Source organism: Periplaneta americana, chromosome 4 (assembly GCF_040183065.1).
Source record: "Periplaneta americana isolate PAMFEO1 chromosome 4, P.americana_PAMFEO1_priV1, whole genome shotgun sequence".
NCBI lineage: Eukaryota > Metazoa > Arthropoda > Insecta > Blattodea > Blattidae > Periplaneta > Periplaneta americana.
Window position 1 is genome coordinate 205,514,572 of NC_091120.1, and position 23,233 is coordinate 205,537,804.

General features: G+C 37.4%; 1 protein-coding gene across 6 annotated transcripts in view; it reads left to right on the plus strand.

The window, feature by feature from the left end:
* LOC138698691 (oocyte zinc finger protein XlCOF6.1-like) overlaps positions 1 to 17,805 on the plus strand; it is a 29,841-nt gene extending 12,036 nt beyond the window's left edge. For 3 of the 6 annotated variants that reach the window (XM_069824871.1, XM_069824869.1, XM_069824868.1), the window contains 4 exons: positions 11,475 to 11,560; positions 12,783 to 12,911; positions 13,006 to 13,070; positions 16,796 to 17,805. In XM_069824871.1, coding sequence (XP_069680972.1) covers positions 11,480 to 11,560; positions 12,783 to 12,911; positions 13,006 to 13,070; positions 16,796 to 17,474 — 954 coding nt within the window. In that variant the 5' untranslated portion in view covers positions 11,475 to 11,479 and the 3' untranslated portion in view covers positions 17,475 to 17,805. Of the gene's footprint in view, positions 1 to 3,305; positions 5,015 to 9,542; positions 9,649 to 11,474; positions 11,561 to 12,782; positions 12,912 to 13,005; positions 13,071 to 16,795 lie in introns of those variants that run through there. The other 3 variants (XM_069824870.1, XM_069824872.1, XM_069824873.1) reach the window with 3 other exon arrangements.
* The last annotated feature ends 5,428 nt before the right edge of the window (positions 17,806 to 23,233 follow it).

Here is a 23,233-nt window from a genome sequence, read left to right on the forward strand (position 1 = left end):
GAAACTCTGTCTAGTTCGCTGGCGCCTGCTCTTTTATAGCAAAATCATAGTTGCGAGAACCTTCTACAGGTGTGTAGAGAATTATCTCGATATCTCTACATCAACAGACTTCTGGAATAGTCGAGAAGGTCGTTCCACATTCACTGCGTTAAGTAGCAGCTGCGCGCGCAGACTCGTCGCGTGACGTAATACACCCTCTCTCTTCTCTCCACCGCGCGACGTCACTCAATGTTCCGTGGAGCCTGTGCGATCTGCTTTCATGCGGGACGCTGGTCGTGAGTTCGATTCTCACGTCGCTGTCACAGTATGCTCGATTACACTAACCTCTAGCGCTTGAAAGTGGAACTAAACGCCGGCGCACAGAGAAACAAAACACAGGAAAATTCGCTCAGTGTCCATTCTTTATAATCCCTGTTCGCTGGTTACACCATATGGGGTAACAATGCTGTACATCACATGAAAGTGAAGCAATGGTTGTTGAAAATGGTCGATGTTTCCGATATTACTGTGAGCCAGAGAGTTGTGATTAAATTCCTCACTGTGGAGAAAATTAGTTCAATTGAGTTTCATACTCGTTTAAGAAATGAGTTTATGGAATAGTCCAAGCTTCTCGTGCTGAATGCATACGTGGATTTAGTGTTGTGTGTTCGACAAAATATGAGTAGTTTAATGTCAAAGACGGACATCTGTCGTCTCCATAGTTTTGATCTAGAGGCAATTTTCTAATTCACAGTGTTCTTTGTAATATTTAACACAATTTATTTTATAAATGTAGTGTTAGATTTTGCATATGGTTTCACTATAACTCGAAAGAGCGTGAAAAATTGTATAAAAAACCACAGCTATCTAAATTTCGATTGAGGTCAGATGTCCGTCTTTGATATTAAGCTACTCATATAAATGTAGAAACAGATATGTTGAACATTTAGATGATCTAATAAGAATTAAGACATCTTTCGTCAGAATAGAAAATTTATAGTAAAGGATTTGTATAAGGACAGTTTCACAAAAACAATCAGAGCTGGTTTGTACATGAACTCCCTGAATAGCACGAACCAAACAATACCTAATTTCAGTCCAGGTTCTCTGTAGCATATCTGGTGTGGTAGCTTCTACTGCTTGTACAATGCCATCACGTCAGTCAGCTTGATGGAATACACAATGTCCTGAACATAACCCCAAAGGAAAAATATCTAATGGAGTGATATCAGAAAAATGAGGAGGCTGTACCGCAGTGTCCAATCCAACGGTTCAGGAAAGTGTTGTCCAGTGTTGTACTCATGGTGATGTTCCAGTGAAATGGTGCTCCATCTTGTTGGAAGATTATGCTGGGCTGGTTGTGTGCAGTCGATAAAAATACTTATTCTTCTAGCATGTCTAGGTACAGAGGTGCTGTGACACGAGGATTAATAAAAAGAAAGGTCTAATTTTCATATCCTGCATAAGGCCACACCATAGGCTACATTTAGCTCAGGGCTGTCTGAAATATGATTCGTAACTATAGTGCAGTTCAGATTAGATTACAGTAAAACCCCGATAAGACGCTGTGCAAGGGGCTGGGTGTGAACCGTGTATTAGGCGGGTATACTAATTTTGACTTATATACAGTATCTATTAGCATTTTTCTTTATTGAAATACATGATTCATGAAAGGTAATACAGTATTACTCCATTATGTAATTACTGTACTATACGTCAAAGACATTTACAATATGTACTCTGCTTAATTCTTTCGAAAAAAAAAAAAAAAAGAAGTCATTTATAGTTGTTTGCCGTGTGCGTGTTCTCCAAGTCCTCATGTTCACCACACTTCAGTTTCCTGCGTTTATATCCTCCTGACGACGTCGCAGCTGTAGTGATTGAGCCGCGATTTTTTATTATCATTCTTAATGTCAATGATGGGATTCCAAATGAATCAGAGAGCTGTTTCTGAATAAGAGTACTGTTCTCATCGTACTTTCGTAAGATTTACAATTTTTAACCACGCAGATAAAGAGTCGAATAAGAGAGCTTGACAAGAGGGTGGGGTATACTAAGGTATGAAGTATGAAGGTTTAAATGTGCAGGTAAAGGGTCGAATACCAATACTTTTCAGGTTAATGGCACCGGTGAGTTCAGTGACCAAGGTGTTTCATTGCTGTTACAGTACATTGCTGAAAATTACATCGAAAATATTCCACAAAAACAGCGTATTATGCAGGACTTGAGCGCAACAAATGGGGTATTTTATAAAGGTATTGTATATGAAATGTGCAGGGACCAGACAAAAAAAGCGTATTACACGGGATAGCGTAATAAGCGGGCGTGTCTTATCGAGGTTTTACTGTAGTTCCTAATAAACTAATTTAGTCGTCTTTTCATTGTTGCCAACTGTAATCACACATCATCAAAGAGGTAAAATCACAATGATTTGTAGTTTTGAAACAATAATAGTAATAACATCAATAATAGTAATACTAATAATAATAAAATAAAATTAATAATAATAATAATAATAATAATAATCAATGTCAATATCATACCTATACACTGAGGGGTGTTTTTTGAATAGTTCAATAATAATTTGTGAGCAATATATTTTCCAGTAGGCCTACTCTACTAATAAAAAATGAAAATAAAAAAATCAGTGGAATGAAAGAATGTATCTATTTTTTCTGTCATTTTATTTCTTTAGGTTTATGTAAGCTCTAATAGATTGTTGATTCTCATAACCTGCTTGGTATCTAATGTAGTGTGGATGGAGTGGTGATAACTATAGTCGCGACGCTGTTATTCCCGGCGTGACTCCTCCTCTTTGCTTACATATTAGGAAGTGAAGGCTCTATAAAGTCTAGGTAGGTAGTATCGTTCGCCATTTTTGTTCCTTCGTTGCCGAGCTACAAGACGAGGGATCTATTTTCCACACCGTTAAACATTATCATGTCGTAGCTCCTATGATAATAAATCAAACGCACTGTAATTGAGCAAATAATTGAGCGGCAAATAACGTCTTCGTGTGCTTTCTGCGAACGCCAACGAAAGAGCCAAAATGGCGGACGATTATATATTAAGTATTTATCCAGTCTTAGGAAATGCATAACATCTTCATCAGCGAATCACAAGATGCACACGTTTAAATGTAACCGACCTGCAACGTGATTGGCTGCCGGAAATTAGAACGACGGGACTATAAATGATATTTGATGAATTCCAGAACTCGTCGTGGCATTGCCTGACGTTCTCCTTTTAGTCACGGAAAATTTCGGAATAAAGGTAGTAAGCCCAGACATGCATATGAGAAGCTAACATGTTGTGACTGTCTGCAGCCGCAAGCTGTACAGGTGTGGGCTGTGTGGCAAGGTGTTGCGCACGCGCTGGTCGCTGGTCATCCACGGCCGCTCTCACGACGACAAGAAGCCCTTCACGTGCGACATCTGCGGCAAGGGCTTCCCCATGCGCAACCCGCTGCTCACGCACCGCCGGGGGCACACCGGGGAGAAGCCCTTCCGGTGCGAGATGTGCGGCAAGGCCTTCGCCGGCCGCCGCTATCTGAGGCGTCACTACGTCACACACAGCGGGGAGAAGACCTTCTCCTGCACCGTGTGCGGCAAGGTGTTCGGCTCCAGGGGGCGCCTGTCAGCCCACGTGCTGGTGCACAAGGAGGAGCGCCCCTTCAAGTGTGCCGTGTGCGGCAAAGGGTTCACGCGTAACTCCAACCTGGTCTCTCACGTCCGATCCCATGTCCAGGGGCCTATTCACTGAAGAAGCCTCAGACAGATATGATAATCTGGGAACAGCTGGGCCCAAAAAATGGGCAACTTAAAAGATGACCAATGCATTTCGCTGAAAAGTTAATTAATGACGTGTGTTTTGAAGCGAGAAGGGGACATCTTGGTCAAGGATGTTACGTCGTGCCAGGACGCTGTGCTCTGCCCGACCCCACACTTTCACACAATATATTTCTCCCCATATGTATGCTCAAATCCCTTCTCAGTTTCCACTCCGATCTCATGTTACCCTTGATCTCCATCATAAGAAACTCAGACTGTTATGTTTCTCCACGTCCCCAATTCCATGTCCGTCAAACTTAAAGTCCCCAATTTCAATACATTAAAGTTTAAGACCCAAAATCCATGAAAACATTAGACATCCCTTGAAGAACCACGGTTTCTGAAGATTCACTGATGTGGACGAGGCTGATTTACTAGCTCAAAGTGTGTATATGCCAAGAATGAGGCAAAACTGCCATGTCTAATACCCAAAGGGCCAGGCTTGTCTGTCATTCAGTTACTGCCTTGTAACACATAACTAAATAATGTAACATCTATCCAAACAAACACTTTTGTGATATACTCTATTTTTTTTCATGGAGTGCAGTTTCATAGAAAGGACTTTGCCGACAGACCTTCTACTGTCCCCTACGAATTGGTTGTCATAAATAAATGTCTTCCTTACTGTGACGGAAATCTTGTCTTCTCCTGTTAGTAACCAGTCACAACCCTCGTTCAGAAGAATTGACAGATGCCCGTCAAATCCACGTGGAGGCAGAGTTATCGCATCTTTTCCAAATTCCAAGAATCCCGTCAGTCTCACTGTCTCATTTCGAGAGTCACCAGGATTGTGACAACTGTGCAATGTTGGACGAGGGGACAGGATGGAATTGTCAGAGGTGTTTGTGTAGGAAGTCATAAATCTGTAAGTGGGTGTTCAAAGGAGCCACCGAACTGCACCCCTTGAAATAAAATAAGGTATACCTCTACATTGACACACGGGATTCAATACATTATTCTGTACTGTGAAACATTCCGATTTCGAACACAGCCTACATTTTTATTATAATAAGGATGATGGACTGCTATAAAACAGGAGCATTGAAAGTAATGTTATCTAAATTGTCAAAATAAAAAAGGCGTTATGAACGATGTGAAATTCTCTTTTAAACTAACGAAAGAATTAAAAGAAATTCACATTCAAAATATGTTGTTGAAATATAAGAAACATAGAAAATAAAATAATCTTTCAATTTTAAACAGAAGTTAATATTTTCTTAAGTAGTATAGATATTTTTGTTGGAAAAGTTGTGTCATTACAAAAGGAAATTTTGTGGTCATTGATCCGAGGACGAAGACAGTCTGTATTCCAGAGTCTTTGGTACAGAGCAATGAATATTATTCTCTTTAGAAACTGTAGCTGCCTTACCACGTGTCGACCTGGTTGGCGAGTTGGTATAGTGCTGGCCTTCTACGCCCAAGGTTGCAGGTTCGATCCCGGCCCAGGTCGATGGCATTTAAGTGTGCTTAAATGCGACAGGCTCATGTCAGTACATTTACTGGCATGTAAAAGAACTCCTGCGGGACAAAATTCCGGCACATCCGGCAATGCTGATATAACCTCTGTAGTTGCGAGCGTCGTTGAATAAAACATAACATTAACATTAACCTTACCACGTTTGCAGATTCTCTTCCATACATAAAAATATTGGCTAATTCAATGTCAGGAAATCCTTGCAGTACGTCAAATGTTGGTGAGTGAGCTTTCTGCAAAGTTAATTACCCTAACTGATGGAGACAGTGTTTATGCTGCAGTACATGAGATGGAAAGACATGCATATAGCCTACATTGACAGGCTTTATAGTATGATCATCCATAAAACGTCAGACTGTAAAATACGTGACACATTTATGGGTAAACTATTACAGCAAGAGTAAAAGTAAACAGGGCGTTGTTTTATATGTATTTTTTAAAAACACATACCTAAATATTTGCAGAAAGTCGTGTACTCATGTTGGAAGAATGGAAGTACAGACGACCATTAAGTCTGTTGATGTAAGGAATGAGGTTACAACCGTGTTGGTGACCAAAATGATATATCTCGGAGACTGTTGGTTGCTGATTGTTTATTACAATTTTTTTGCCTTGTTGCATTGTCCTCTAGTCAGCTCTGCAGTTTGTACCTATATGTATATCAAAGTGGTTGCAATTCTATAATACAAGTCACAATTATTATAATACTAGCCATACCCGTGCGCTCCGCTGCACCTGTTACAAATAAATATAAAGTAATTACATAATTAAAATAGGACGTTTGATCCAGGAAACATTCGTGTTTGATAGAAGGATAAATCGTTTAATATGTTACTTAATTTAAATTGCATCCAAATAATTAAAATGCGATCATTTTGGTCCAGAGACACTCATTTGGTCCAATGACAATTCCTTTAACATGTTTCTTAATTGTTATTACATGCAACCATAGTTTAATGAAGATGGACATATCATTTAGTTTTAATGTGTATACTTTATATTACTTGCTATATGTTTCAGAAGTTACTGTAATAACATTGTAGAATTATGTCCATCTAGAGAAACTGCACTTTCCAATGGTGAAATAATAATTAAACAATTAATTAGCTTCCGATATTACTTCATACAAACACAGAAACATTCTCTTAGTCTATGTTTAATAGCTTTCGATTGTTGTTGTCCAAGGCCCCTTATAGATGAAGTCATTTGTTTTTATTTCAGTACAGCGCTTTATATGGCATTGTTATTGTAATTTTAAAACTCATTTATCTCATTAAATATCAGTCCTATCAAAATTTTGTATAGAATAAAACTTATCGGAAATTATTTTTAAAGAAACTTTTGTTATGCAATATTTTTCATGAAAATCAGTAATAAGCGAGATATTTCGATTTATTTAATTCAGGCTCCCTTATAACCCTCCTTTTAAATACAGTATTTTGAATTCCATATAGCCTAAAATCTAAGTTACAACGAACTTAATGTATATTCCAATTTTCATATAAATCGGTTCAGCCATTATCGCGTGAAAAGGTAACAAACATCCAGATACACAGACAGACATACAAACAAAAATTTCAAAAAAGCGATTTTCGGTTTCAGGATGGTTAATTATACATGTTAACACTAATTATTTTTGGAAAATCGAAAATTACCAGAAAAATTTTGGCTACAGATTTATTATTAGTAATAGATGTAAATTAAATTCTGAAACCACCAATTATTTTAAGGTCTTAGGTGTATTTTTTAGATTAAAAATTATCTTGGGGAAAGACATCGACTATATGACAGCTAAAAACAGTTGTACCATCTAGGATATTAGAGCTGCATAACATTGTTTATGATTAACATTGTCAACTGCTCTCTATATAGAAAAAAAATGTTTAATATTAACTTCTTTATACATACAGGATTTGTTATTATTATTATTATTATTATTATTATTATTATTATTATTATTATTATTATTATTATTATTATTATTATTCATGAAAGGAACTTTAATAATTTTATTATTCTACTAGAAGAGACATCAATCTCTACAACACAAAGACAATAACATTGTTTCAATAATCCATCTTCTAGATTGACTAAAACCAGAAATAATTTTGAGACAGTGGCTAGTAAGGTTGCAAACAAAATGCTTTCCGAATTATTTTCTAAAAATTGGTCTGAATTTAGCAAATGTATCTCGTTGGCTTATAAATACTCCATTTCATAGCATTAATGAATTTTTTGAATGCCGGTGACCTAATTTTTAACTATCTATTGTGCTATTGCAGTAAACGACTGTATTTTAAATTTAATTGAGTTTAATGTCGTTGCCGGAGTTAACGGCAACAGAGTCTTCACGAATTATTTTTGGACATTCATACCATATGCTTCTTCAGTTCATTTCTGAAACTCCGTTAATATATTTTTACATTAACCTAAACCGATTAGACTGACAATAACTATTTGTGAATAAACAAGTGTTTCCAGGAGAAATTATTTTATTTCCTACTTTTTCAAGCTTTATTTCTGGAAAAAAAATAATTGGTAAGCTACAGTTGATCTTAAAAAAAAGCATAGATAAAAAATAACATAGCTATGAAAAAAAAAATCCACGAATATGAGTGGATTGGATCCACTGCTCTGACCTTATTCATTGGAAAGTATAGCAGCACCTCTGTGCCACAGCACATAGACAACTTCTTGTCTTGTCTTTATGTATTCAAAGGAAAATTACTGCAACATTATTCACAGCTTACTGATTGAAAGGATGCTAACAACTATCTGATTGTGAGCAGCAGCCAGTCTAAGCTATGTTCTACTCCCACCTTCATAGTGACGTCACCCAAGTGACATGACAAGGTCTTTCGTCGCCAGTGTAGCTTTGACATGAAGTGATATTCAGATGTTTCTGCGAGTCAGATTTTTGTAGTTGTTGGGCTTCTCAGCAGACTACACAGGACTACTGTCCGACCAAAAAAGATTTCCCATATATATTGCACCACCATTTACTTTTAACAAAAAATATCTGTCCGTTTAACATATTGAAACTGGAAGGAAAAAATCAACTAAAATTTTTATGAAAACGTTCTAATATCCTGAAGCCTAGTGGTCACCAGGTATTACAGGCTGATGAGTAAAGTATACTATTTTTCTATTTTATTTGTAGCAATAGAAAAATTAAATTGAAAACAATCTAGGTTTTAGTAAGCCTACCTTTAATAGCACATAGTAGGCCTACTTTTATGTTTAAAGACTTGCAGCATGACACAACTATACTCCGGATTCATTTTTTTTTCTTCCTGGCGGGGTGGGGGGGAGGTGATGGAATGGGTTTCTCAGCTCTTAGAAGTAACTTATGGAGTGACAGGTAATTCCAGCAATTCATTTTCTTTATTACCATTGCACTTTAATGATAGATAATTAGGGGACGGATGTTGATTCAAAAAATATCTGGAAAATGCTCTATAGTAGAGAGATTATAGTGGTTATTCAGAAGAACCACCGTTTTCTTTCTTTCTAAATTTTATGGCATAGATATTCCATCAAGGAACCACCTCTTGAGTATACATAGAAGTGCCATCTGTGTTTTGAAATTGTGTACAGATTTAAAATGTTGAAAAAAATTGATTGAAGCTTTGGTATGATCCATGATATGAAGAACATACAAAATTAATTTGTGCTTCAAAGGGTTAAAGACAGTATGACGTTGTGAAGCTTAATATAAAAAGCATAGTCTGAATTTTTTAGTTATAAGAATTTGAAGCTGTAGATACATTATACCTTATCTTAATCATTACTGGTACTAGATTCACATTAATCTGTAGGATTTTTTAAATTAGTCTCAAAATTATTCAGTGAGTGCTTATATAACGGGTAATATTTATTAATTAAAATTATATTATTGGTATAAAGATTTAGCGGGTTTCTGAACACCCACAGAAGAAAAAATAATCTTCCATTGATAACATAATTTAGCGATTTGTTTTATAGCGGATTTTTAAGGATGAATTGTGTTGGCAACACTAATCCCAACAGTGCTGTTGACAGTGTCGACAACTGGAGTGTAGACCCACAAAAGAGGCAGATGATGTGGATGAATTATTATTATTTTAATCAAGACTGGTAAGAAAGTTGCGTGAATAATTGCTTTTATTTATATATAGATATATTGAGTGGGTATTCTTTTAATTTTGACGAATTCTGACGGATTTCCAGGTGTTAGACTGATGGGGGATACAATTTATGTGCTGGCAACACTGGTTGTTGATCTAGTAGGCCTAAACAGTACCTGCAGAAGGTGTGTGATTAATGATTAAGATAATAATATGATTCACGTTACCTAACTAACATAGCACGCTACAGGAGTTTTGTGTAAGCAGTTTGTTTAATATTCTAGTAATTTAGAAATGCATTGATCATTTATGTTTTCATATAAACTTGTGCGGTATTCCCTTACAATTGCCTTATCGCATAAAGATACAAATGTATTTTCCTTTTCCCCCCACTCTCCCCGAAATGAATCTAACCTCTACCGTTAAGCGTTCTGTGATTTAAATTATGCGTTAATTATCTTTCTCGCTTACAAAAGAAGAGACAAGTTCCGACGATTTTCTTTGCAACTTAAGCTACTTTCTCGTAATGCTAATATAGAGAAAGTGTTGTGCAGTGTTTTCCGTAGTTTGTGGGGGTTTTATTCGTTTTTAATTCGGAAAAGCAGTTTAAATTCATTTTAGAATAAGGTCAGCAGTTGAGTTTGTATTGTAAAATTGTAGTGTAGCCTGGTAGCATTTTTAAAGCAAAGAAACGTGTCTGATGTTAACAGATGCTAGCAATTCTTGTTCACCCATTAAAATGAAGAATTGCCCTTGTCAGTAAGGAAGGTACAACTCACTCATCCTAGACGTAGTATGGCCTCATATCACTTAAATAATCCCCTAACTAACCCACTAAACTTTTACATACTTCAGCTTAATGTACCTAACTTAGCTATTTAACCTATCTAACCCATAAAGAAATATAAATCAGACAATGGCCCCTCTCTCTTCTATGACGTATCTTTCCATCGTATCTTTAAAATTACCGAAATTTCATATCGGACCTCTCTGTGGAATAACGGTTAGCATGTTTAATCGTGAAGCGAGCGTGCCCGGGTTCAAATCCCGGTTGGGACAAGTTACAAGTTGACGAGGCGAGACCTGGCATGTGAGCTGTGCAAAAGGAAGAGAATGAGCTATTAGAAAGAGAGTTTGTTTCATGATGGTTAATATTATACGAATCTACCAACACGGAAGTTCACCTCAGAGTAAAACCTAGCTTCCCCCTCCATACCCATTGGTGATATAGCCAGGCACATGATAAGGTCACAGGACAGGTCTTGCCTCCTCTACTATACCTGGTTGAGGTTTTTTTCCTGAGTTTTCCCTCAATTCCATTAAGAGCAAATGCTGGATAATCTTCAGCGCTGAACCCTGGCTTCATTTCGCTGACCTCACCTTCATTTCATTCAGATGCTAGATAACCATAGCGTTGTAAATAAACTAATTAAAAAAGCAATTCATAGATCTATTGAACCTTGCAGTGAAGTCTCCTTGAAACAGATAGCGCCATTTCGAGGGCGTGCTATAAAATGCAGACTTGCATGAAACTGAAAAGTGGTATTCTTCATTGTTATTGGATTGGAGAGACCCATAACTCTGAGCCACGTGTATAAAACACGGTCTTTATCTGCTGTGTGCTGATATCATAATCCGCCGCTGGACTCCAGGCGAGAGCCGTCTCCGCTTCTTGTAAGCATCATTGTGGCGACACAATATGAGCAGGGAGACAAATGAAAGCATTGACTTGTGTATAAGATGCAAAAATAAGACATGATGACATAATATAGGCCTATGTGTACTAAAGTAATGAGTTGAAAATCAGGGCAAAGAACTAGGTCACTGCAGCATGCCAAAAAGGCAGGAGAAATTCGGACTTTTGACATAAAAATCAGTAGAGCAGTAGATTCAATGGAAAAACAGGAAATCTCCTGCTAAATCAGTAGGTATGGCAACACTGAATTGGTGTGTATGTGTGTGCGTGTTGCAAAGAAAGAAGATGCAATTGGCAATATAAACAGGAACTTAGAAACGAATTTTATCTAAGTTGTCAGCTGCACATATTTTTCTAGCAGATGTAGAACTCTCAGTTTATGTTTTCAGCTGTGATGGATGTGGTCAAGGTGGAGCCTGGGGCAGCGCAGACAAGTGGGGACACAGAAATAGAAGAGGAGGAGCCCCCTTGTGAGGTGAATAGCTTTTGATGCTCATAACATGTGCAGAACGTATCACGTTTGATTCCGTATTCAATGACTGATGGTGAAACTTCGACCCTACTATGCACAACACACGGGAAAAGAAAGGTTAGGTCTACTTAAATAATTGAAAATGACCCTCAGAATTGCAGCTCACCACTCTAGAGATAAAATGTGATCACTGTGAAAGCTATGAACTCACCAAACCCACCACCAAGTACCTTCGTTTCATATAGATCTGACTGATGATTTTGTCAGATATTCTCATACAAAATCATTATGTAACCTAATGATATGACCATTATGTTGCACTACGTGGGAAAGCACTCCTTTCTTCAATCCAGGGTAAACCTGTGACCCATCTACCAAAACAGCATACATGCAAGGCATACCCAAAGCCCAAAAAAAAAACCGAACTTAACCTGTCACTGATCCTCAATCTTACGAAAACTCGCGTATATATTTATTTTTCCAGATATATGTAATTATACCGTTTGTGTAAAGTTATACCATCTCTCAATTTAATTTCATCACGACATAATATAACAAAAATCAGATGTCAATCCCGTGTGTGGTGCAGAGCAAGATCGAAGATTCATTTTCACGTCAAACTATATTCCAAGTAATCTGAAATGTCCATCATCAGTAAGCTAAGTGATAATGAAGATATATAGCAAATTTCTGCAAATATTATTGAAGCAAACACTAAACCTTAAACATAAATTTACAATAAATAACAGAAATCAATTAATAAATGGTCTAATACATACAAAAATCAATAATTAAACGAAAATGTCACTTGATATGGATTTATATAGTAACATACCAATAATATGAAACATTAAAAGTTATTGATAACGAACAGGCATGTTATGTACTTAAAATAAGTAGACTGATATGTATTCATTTGTTATATTAAATACATAACGTTCTTGATCATTATTAGCAGAAAGTATTTCACGAATAACCGTATGTTGTAAGGAAATACTCATTATATAATGTTGGTTAGTATAATTGAATATTTAATTTTTCAGATCATTTAAATTCTTAAAGTGTTTTAATTATGGAACTTGAAGATGTCTTTACTGAAACGAAATCTTTCATAAATTGAACTTGTTTATAATAGAAAATTAGCCATTTGATGGAAATTGTTGGTACCTATAAGCACATTGTACAAATAAAGATTCTTGTTTCAAACTGATTATTATTCCTGTAGCCAGGAAACTTCGTGGCAGTGTACGTGAATGAATTCAGGGCAGATTCTGAAGACCCTGACATTTCCTTAGTGCAAGGCGAGGGATCTCCAGTCTTGAGTCTACACCCAGAAGTGAAATTCGAAGCTGGGGTAAGTTGTGGTGGTTGTTATGTTCAAGGGATGTGGACTTGAAGCCCTCCTTTTGGTTAGGAAACATTTAAAGTTGATGTGTCTTGTTTACTAGGACGAGTCATGTGATGGTGCGGTGGAGGAGTTCCAGCCAGAGGATGACGAGGTCTTGATTGAGAGGTGAGAGATCAGCCATGGTTACGAACGCACGTGAGACTGTACACAACCACTTCATTTGCCATATGAATATTTTGTGTCTTTCACCTTTCATTAGTCATATGACTAGAGCAGACATCTGCCTGTGATCTGTTGGAAAGTCAGTGGCAGTCAGGGGGAAGTCAGGAAAATTTCCTCATTGATGAAACTTGAGGAGAAAATTTTATGCTCTAACTGCCATAACCCAGGTTATGGTAGCGTTTTATTTTCAGGTGTGTGACGCAAGTGAATTCATATAGTCACTTTGTATGAATGCACTCATATTTTTGCTTCAGTTATGCAATATTTTAAAATTTGTTTTAGATTTTCATTGTTAAAGTTGAGAAATAATACCATTATGGCTAAGCAGTGTTTATTTTCCAATTATCATATTTCTAATGTCTTCAGTAATGATTACTTTTAAAATCGGAGTCAAAACTTTTGGGGTGACATAGTATCACATGTTTTTTATCGTGTTTTAACACTTTCGTGAGAAAATTTACAGTGATATTCTTGGCAGCCATTCAAATTTTGATGTGTTATTTTAATTAAAAAATTGTTTTGTAATTTTCGTGAAATTTGTAAAATAAATAGCTATGAAAGGAAATTGAAAAGGAAAATAAAAACTAGAAGTGAAGCAAATGAAAATATTTAGGGAGATGGTGAAGATTGGGTTTTCTTACTTTCTTTTTTTCTATTAGAGCAGAGAGCTTATTATTCTTTATTCAGGTCACTGATTAATCAGAGAAATGTAAAGATTTTCTCAGGGGAAGCCAGGAATTTTTATTTTTGCGAATTTAACTGGACACTATAAGGTTTAGAAATATAAAAATAACACAGAATATTATGCAAATCTAGTCTTTCAGGTGAAGCTCCCTGTAAAGCAGATTTGAATAATTTCAAGGGAAAAATTGTTCCGGGGCCGGGTATCAATCCCGGAACCTCTGGTTGAACGTACCAGCGCTCTACCACTGAGATACCCGGGAACTCCACCCGACACCGTCTCAACTTTTCCCTTTATATCCACACAACTCTCGTGGGCTGACGAAATGCCAGAGACCCACAACGAGTGCACACAATCTGTGTTACTTGGAATTATACACAGAATATGACTTGAACAATGCAGTTTATTGGCGTGTTACCATTTTTATTAAAAGAACACATTTCAAGTGACCCCCATGACATCTTATGATTTGTTGCAATCTTACCCAGAAATTGTATGAGATGACCTTGTTTAATAACCAATCTAGTATAGTAATAAATGTTGTTACGCGACTCATATTATAAAACGTTTTATCTAATTGAAATGGAGCTTCCGGGCTAAGATGCCATGGTCTACTGGTCTAGATATTCACAGACGTTTCGTCTACTACTGCGGCAGACATCTTCAGTGGTTAGGTAACCTAGGTCGAAGTATTCTGCTAGGGGTACCTGTGGCAACTGATACCCTGACTGGTTGCCTGTCTTAATTTATAGATTTATATAGCTGGAGGTTGGACTTAGTGTTCCGTTGTCATGGTGGTCCGCACCCGTTGGAGCTGGGTGGCGTAGGGCTGATGGTGGCATTCTGTTGTCGCGGCGGTCCACACCCGTTGGATCTCAGTGACCTTGGGCTGGTTGTGGCGTACCGTTGTCGCGGTGGACCGCACTTGCTGGATCACGGTTTCCATCTGTCGTACCGTCGTTGCATATAGGTTTAGTACGAGTCCGTTTCAGGACAGGATGCCAGCAGTTGTTGAGTTTCAGACCCTCTTCTTTACGATTGAAGTTGTTGGTACGTTTATGGATCTCAATCGCTTCCCGGAATAGACTGGGGAAGTAATTGGCCTTATTACTGAGAATGTCTGTTTCTCGGAACTGTATGTCATGCCTCCCATCCTGAAACGCATGTTCTGCCACTGCAGACTTATCCAGCTGTCCCAATCTGCAGTTCCGATGGTGTTCCGCTAATCTAGTTTTGACGTTACGTTGTGTAGTGCCTATGTATATATGTTACCGCAGAAGAATGGGATCCTGTATACACCTGCGGCAACCAGCTTGTCTCTTTTGTCCTTGACCGATCTCAGCATGTTATGGACCTGTTTGGTCGGCAGGAAAACCGTGTCTACATTGTGACGTTTCAATATCTTGCCGATCCGGTCCGTGACATGATGATGCGGGACTTCTTCCTCTGCTGGACTAGAGCACAGCTTTGGGATAGCCTGTTCAGGTCCCTCCTGGGATGTATGACCCTCCTAATCTCCAGAGCTGAGTACCCGTTAGTGCTTAGCACAGTTCTCAAATGAACCATTTCTTGTTGGAGGTGTTGTGCTTCTGAGATTCTCCATGCTTGCCCAACCAGAGTCTTCATCATCAACGGGCGATGTGTTGTTGTAACAAACGGAAATATAGGTTAAAATTCAAGATTTACTCCCAAATTATTATGGTGTGTCCAAAAATTAAGTATCGATTTTGTTATGTAATGGTTGTAATGGTTGTACTTGTAATGTTTGTAATGATATTTGTTCACTACAAAGTCATTCCACAATAACTCACGTTACATTCAGACACATTTATGATCTTATTAGATACACTAAAACAAAAACTAAAGTTTTCCTTACTTATTTATTTCATTTAGGAACATTCTTCACGGCAGTAACTAGTAATCGGGAATATTTGTGATTTATTGATGAAATAAATAAGCCAAAAAAAATTGTTTATTTTTTGTTTTAATATATCTAATAAGTCGCCTCTGATTAAGGTTCTGGCTGATATGTACATCTGTTATCAGATAGTACATCTCACTTGACGATATGTGTCAGAGGAAGAACAATTTTATATATCTGAAGTGTGATTAGTGTATTATATAGCTAATCGGCGATGTATGGAATGGAGGGGGAAAGGAACTGGCTACCCTACCCCATTATCTTCTGGCCTCGTTGCCTCATGAGTGATGCCTTGTCGGTATCAATTGTGAGATACAGACCTGTCTTGGGACAGTTGATTAAACAACAAACAAATATATCTGTTGTTGTGTTGTTTTCTAATGCCAGGTGTTTGACAATAAAGTCATTTGACCTCTTGCACTCCAATATTTTTCAAAGATATTATCATGGTCAGCCATTGAAGCACAGATTTTGAGGTGTTCGGAATCCATTGCTTGGTTTGAGTTGCACAATGGGCAGTTAGAGGACTGATATATTCCAATTCTATGCAGGTGCTTGGCCAAACAATCATGGCCTGTTGCCAATCTAAATGCAGCTACAGACTATTTTCGTGGTAAATCGGGAATCAACTGTTGATTATGATGCAGAGAGTTCCATTTTTTCCCTTGAGATTGTGCTATCAAATTTTGTTTGTTGAAGTCTAAGTATGTAGATTTAATAAACCTTTTCACAGAGTAATACGTAGATTTAGTAACAGGTCTGTAAGTAGCAGTGCTGCCCTTCTTTGCTAAAGCATCCGCATTCTCGTTTCCCAGGATTCCACAATGGGATGGCATCCATTGGAATACAATTCTTTTATTGAGTGATATTAATTGAGAGAGCATTTTAGTTATTTCTGCTGTTTGAGATTATACTTTAATGTTTGAACAACTGTATTGTGTGATGGAAAGCAATCTGCCTGCATCTTTATTGTTAGGTATCTGTTGTGAGTGTAGAAAGTTACGAATTCATTTGACGGAGTGCTGCTCGTAAAAGTAATTCACTAGTTTGACATCTCGGTCGCAGCGATCTACAAGCCAGCCAGCATTATATCGAGGACCCCAAAGCCATCGCCCCTTACGAATGTAAGATCTGCAGCAAGCGACTGAGGACCAGGTGGTCATTGAGGATCCATGGCCGGCGGCACAGCGGCCTCAAGGCCTTTTGGTGCGACCTCTGCGGCAAGGGCTTCAACATGAGGAACCCCCTGCTCACGCACCTGCTGTCCCACTCCGGGGAGAAGCCCTTCAAGTGCGGCATCTGCGGCAAGGCCTTCGGCGGCCAGCGCTACCTGGCACGGCACCTCGTGGTGCACAGAGGCGAGAAGCGCTTCCCCTGCCCCGTGTGCGGGCAGCTGTTCCGGGAGAAGACCACGCTGTCCGTGCACAGCCGCCTGCACAGCGGGGAGTGGCCCTTCCGCTGCGACGTGTGCGGCCGGGGCTTCGTGGCGCGCGGCCACCTGGCGGCGCACGGCGTGGTGCACACCGGGGAGAGGCCCTTCGGCTGCGACGAGTGCGGCAAGGGCTTCACCCGCGCCTGCAACCTGGCGGACCACAAGCGGACGCACAGCGGGGAGAAGCCCTTCGCGTGTGACGCGTGTGGGAAGAGGTTCGGCCACCGGAGCAACCTCGCCAGACACAATCGCTCGCACGCGAACTCTGGGAAGCCGATACTCTTGCTGAACAGTTCCAAGGAGTCGTTTTAATTCGCCCTGATTTATGTTAGAAAGTGTTGCAAATTTACCTCATCTAACAGCGCCAAGACTGACATCGCATTCTGTGCTGCGCGATCCCCCACTGCCAGATTTAATGTTCCTACAGCGCAGGTTGACAGACAGCTTCAGTTGTGAAGGATTGGCTCTCTGTCGGCTTCACTGGAAGATGTTAGAACTCGCTAAGTGCTTGCCTCTTTATTCCCATCTGCCTGCCCTCGAACGGTCAAGATCTTCCCTCAATCAGTAGTGGAGGACTTTCCTGTGTATGGCCGATTTCTCGAATAATGCATTAAAGTTCATGAATGAGTTTCTTGCACGCTCAGTACGTCTCATGATTTTTTAAATCAAACTCTAATTTAACTTTTCTGCTTAAGGGAAGACTCCACTGAAAATCATGAAAATTTTTCCAAACTTTTTAGCTATTTCACTTATTCAGAATTTATATTTTCATACCCCAAATGGATTCAGCTCAATTCTGATTACAAATACTCGTATGTTTACACTTTTTAAATTAAGGCTGGAAGGGGTCGTGGAATTTAAAGAGCTGTCAAAATTGTTTTTCATCGAATAATTCTTTTTTAAAGTTTCTGATTACAAATCAAGTAACATTTGTTGGCTCCCTGAAGTTATTAGATGAATGTTGTTGTCTAGTGCCTTGCATTTGGCAATGAAGGTAGTGGAGGAGAATATTAATTTACGTAAATATTCATTTTATTTTCAAATCTATTTTTCTGTTTTTTCTTAAGAAAAATGTTAATAAAATAAACTAGCAGCATTAAGAAAAATATTAATAAAATAAACTAGCAGCATTTCTCACAAAATAAATGCATAGAAACATGCAGCTACCTCATAAATACTTGCAGTAAAAATTTCATCCAGATTGATTAATATTTGGCATAAGAAAGTTGGTGTTGAATCAACAATAATGAACACAGAAAAATAGATTTGAAAATAAAATGAATATTTATGTGAATTAATATTCTCCTCCGCTACATTCATCTAGTAACTTCAGGGAGCCAACAAAAAGTTACTAGATTTGTAATCAGAAATTTTAAAAAAGAATTTTTCGATGAAAAACAATTTTGACAGCTATTTAAATTTCACACCCCTTTCCAGCCTTAATTTAAAAAGTGTAAACATACGAGTATTTGTAATCAGAATTGAGCTGAATCTATTTGGGGTATGAAAATATAAATTGTGAATAAGTGAAATAGCTAAAAAAATTTGGAAAAATGTTCATGATTTTCAGCTTACAATAGGGTGGCATGAGATCTACTGTGCCGTTCCAAGTCCGCTGTTACAATACATGGCTAAACTAGTGTTGAGGTATTTCCCTTGGTCCTCTGTTTATACACGCTTCATATAGGAATTTGTGACATGTTAGGTTTGGTTAGTTTAGGCAATCAACTGCATATCCACAAAAAAATTCCTTATAACAGTAAGAAAACCACCGGAACTACCTCACCTTCAACTACTATAATAACCTATATCCATACCTCGCACCTCACATCCAATTAAAACTTTTTTATCCTTGTATGGAATGCTGAAAATAACTGCTCGTGTTTACATCATTGCTGACTCGGCACGGAAAGGTGTCTAGTCGCCAGCCTTGTGGACTGAAAGCCGTGCCAACCTATTGTAAACTTGTTTCCACCTCTCAAAATGGTATACGGAATCCATAAAGGCCCGCTCCCACTTAGTGGAATCGAATCGAAACGAAAAGTCTGTTGCTGCTCATATCTAGTGCAATCGAACCGAGCAGTATTTTTGTGTTTTGTTTTTTGTCCTAAAAAAAGAGGATAATTCTCCGTAAGATTTATTAATATTTCTTTGTTCATATTAAATTGTGATTTTTGTATATGTATCATTTCAGCAATAACTTTCAATAAACAAATTAAGCCACCAAGAATAGCTGTGGTTCATCTGTTTTTTGTATATGTATTATTTCAGAAATAACTTTCAATAAACAAATTAAGCCACCAAGAATAGATGTGGTTCATTTGTTTTTTTTACGAAGGCGTCGTATCCGAAGCAAGAAATTCTGTTGTGGCAGTGGAATGAATATTCTAGCTCCCAAATTCTGTTTTGTTTGATTCGATGTGTCACATCGCACCGCTTTCTGCTAGCTTCTATTTAAATACATTGTGAAGAGGAATTCTGTTCGATTCGATTCCACTAAGTGGGAGCGGGCCTTAACTCTTCTTATGTGTGTAGAATTATAGAAAGAATGCATTGACCTTCAGTTTTAAACTGTTTTCATTGAGACAATAAAGCCTACTGGATATATTGTAAATATGTACATTACTAAAGATGGCGACTATGGTGATTATTGCAATATAGCAATATTATAAGTCTTCAAAATAAGTTTATCGACTTCAGATGAAGTATTCGATATTTTATATAGCTTTACTAGACGAAAGAAATCTGGTTGATTTCTTTACAAAATATAGCGAAGAAGTGTTCCAGGAACTTTTTCACCTGAATAAAGTTGCAGTTACGTTGTTTGGTAACAAAGATGCGAGATAGCTTCTCATGTATTACGCAAAAGAGTTATCCTTTGAGGCAACTGACGGAGTACTAACAGTTTCTAGATTTTATGCAAGCTTTATTTTCTGAATAAGATTGTGTTAATGTCTAGATTTCAGAATTGATGCCATGCATCACTAGTTCCATGTACCTGAAACTAGCACAACTACGTCCTCATTCTTTAAATCCTTCTTCAGCTAACAATAAATTCATTAACATTTTTGACAAATCGAGCGGAAAATTACGGAACTAGTAAGGCCGTGTCTCAAAGCTACATTTTCAGCTGAAGTGAACGAGATTGTTGACTAAATAGCCAGATGTGACATCAGAAGTTACGATCCAAAGCTACATAGTGCATAGCAATCAAGTCCGTAGTAGCTAGTCAACGAAAATGCTTGCGTATACTAAACAAACATGGATACCTCATTAACAATTGGGGGTTATGAAATCTGAAAATGCTTTGGAAATAAAATGTGAGTTCAATGTAGAATAACACGTTAACTTGGAACATTGACATTGTTGGTATCTGGCATTACATTTTTTTAATGTTGTAATATTTCAGGCTCTTATCTTTTACACATATACGAGTATTTTGATTGTTGATAGCTGAACGTAATTTTCATAGATATCTTTTGAACATCTTTTACAATTTTACATCTTTCTACGTTTCTTTTCTAGTGTCTCAGGAAATTACCATTCAGTTCATAAACCTGACAATCAAGCTTCATGAACTGTTTACTGGAAAACTGTTTATAAACACAGGTTTAGAATTTCCAAAAAATAACAGCTGATAACTCGTAATTAAACTGCATTAGGACACTGCCTTCTTAATTTAGTGTTATACCACAGTCTAATACTTACAGTCACGCAACTCATACGTATAAAATATGCCAACATTTGACAGCTGGCGCGACAGTAGCCCTCTAGCGGCAGGCAAGTTAACGACATATGATAACACATCAGAAAACGGGTTTTGCGTAATGTATTTTATATTTTTATGCTATACAGTAAGTGTATATGTTCTTATTAATTTTACTTTAGAATCCTAGAAGAATTTCACCCTCAGTTAATCTACAAGTTTCAGAAGCTGCGAATAAGCGTAATTCTTTCTGCTCCTTACAACCGAATCTTGGCCCTGATCACGTATCATGCTTTGAAATAATATAATTGTCGTACGTGTACGGTTAACTCAATTCATTCCTAAATATATTTATGAATCATTGGAACTCTATATTTACTGTGAGAAGAGTCAAAATTAGTAGATTCAAAATTGTAGGCCATATCTCGTAGGGTACATCGCGTGGTGAACTCCTCTCCCTATTTCCTGAGAAATTAACTATTTTCCATACCGAAAATTGGGGTAAACTCGGCCGCTGAGGTAAACTTGAAAATAAAAAAGGGGAGGATTTAAACCTTAATATGACATTGATTTATGAAGTTAATTATTTTTCCATTTCTTAAGAACCAGTATTTCCTTTATTATTTTGAGTCACAAATAGTGCTGATATTATGGTGTAAATTTGTATGGCAAGTTTACCGCATTCTACATTACATTTCCAGTTTTCACACATGAGCTTAATTTTAACTTATCCTATCTATATAATACGTAATTTACATGCACTTACTGTTATTATGACGTAGGTGAGAACAAATAAATGAACACACAATTTTGTTGAAAAAATTGTAACTTCAATATTAACTCAGAAAATGTAGGCCTAATTTTATTTTCAGAGCAGAAGTGGTGTAAGTCAGAAATGGGTAATGAGGGTTAAAGTAAACATTCTGTAAAATACAGCGCAAAGTAGCAGTTAATATTGAATTTATTTAAACTATTAGTAGTCAGTGAATAGCACGAAGGATATATTAATTGCTACTTTGCGCTGTATTTTACAGAATTTTTACTTTAAACCTCATTACCTAATTTTGACTTACACCACTTCTATTCTGAACGGCTCAAATAATCACTGGGAATGTAAAATCAACACCAATAACAGTCATGCAAATTATTACAGGAAAGATTGCTTTTTATATTAAATTTAAAAAGGCTCTTTTATTCCTTGAGAACTTAATACGTCTGCAACATGAATCTACACCAACACATCAGAAATTTTATCGACACAGTCCGGATTTATTCAAGATGTGAATATTTCGCAAAAGGATTACAATACGCCATGAATTCTTGAAAAATTAACACCATGATCCTTACTTGAATGCAATATAACATTCAACTTCTGAAAAATATAAAGAAATAAACACGAATACAAAAATTATGGAATTACTTGCATTAAAAACTCTAGATACATTATCCAAAATTGGAATGGTTACACATTTGCACATATGATCTCTGCAAAAACTAATATATTGTTACAGGTATTTACTTTGACATACAAATAGGTAACTGATAACTAATAAATGTTTTATAGATCACAATACGTAGGCTACCTGCAACGTGGATTATTGGTTATGACTGATTTATGATTTTCTCTTGGTCTTTAGGGAATCTGAAGAACGACAAATTCGGAGATTTAAACTTGTTGTTACTGCAATTTTCGTCATTGCACACATGGCCTTTATTCCGACGCATGATTAAAACGTTTATAACATCTCGCATACCTTTAAAGCACGTGCTGGCTGAACGAGATTGTATCAACCCTATTACCAGTGCCTTGCCTGCCGCTTGGGCGTTAGTGTCGCGAATGTTGGCAAAAAAAGTGTTGAAGTTGCGCGACTGTAAGTATTAGACTGTGGTTATACCGTAATGTCATGGCTTTCAGAAAAATAGTCTATGAAGAAGGCCATGATTCCAGCATACATGTTCAAAGCCCTCTAGTGTGTAGTTTACAAGTCAGCTAGTTCTAGTTATTAGCATGTAGTATAGACTTGAGCTTTGAGACACGGCCTTAACTTAAGGATTGGTAATTAACGAGTCATCTCTTCTTTCGAGAAAGCAGCCAATAGTGCAAAGACTTGGCCCTCTTTTCGTGATTCTTGCCTCGAAAGTAGTATTACATTTTCAGAGAATTGCATATTTTTTATACTTCGTGAAATTAACCATCGTTATGGAATATTTTTGCGTACACAAGCGATAGATGGCGCTTTTCTCTTTCAGAGGATCAAGAAGACAAAATTCTGAGTTGCCTGTTTGTCACAAAAGGGTTTTTATGTAACTGTTATGAAATATTTCAAAGTGTTTGATCAGAAAATATAAAAATGATGTTTACAGG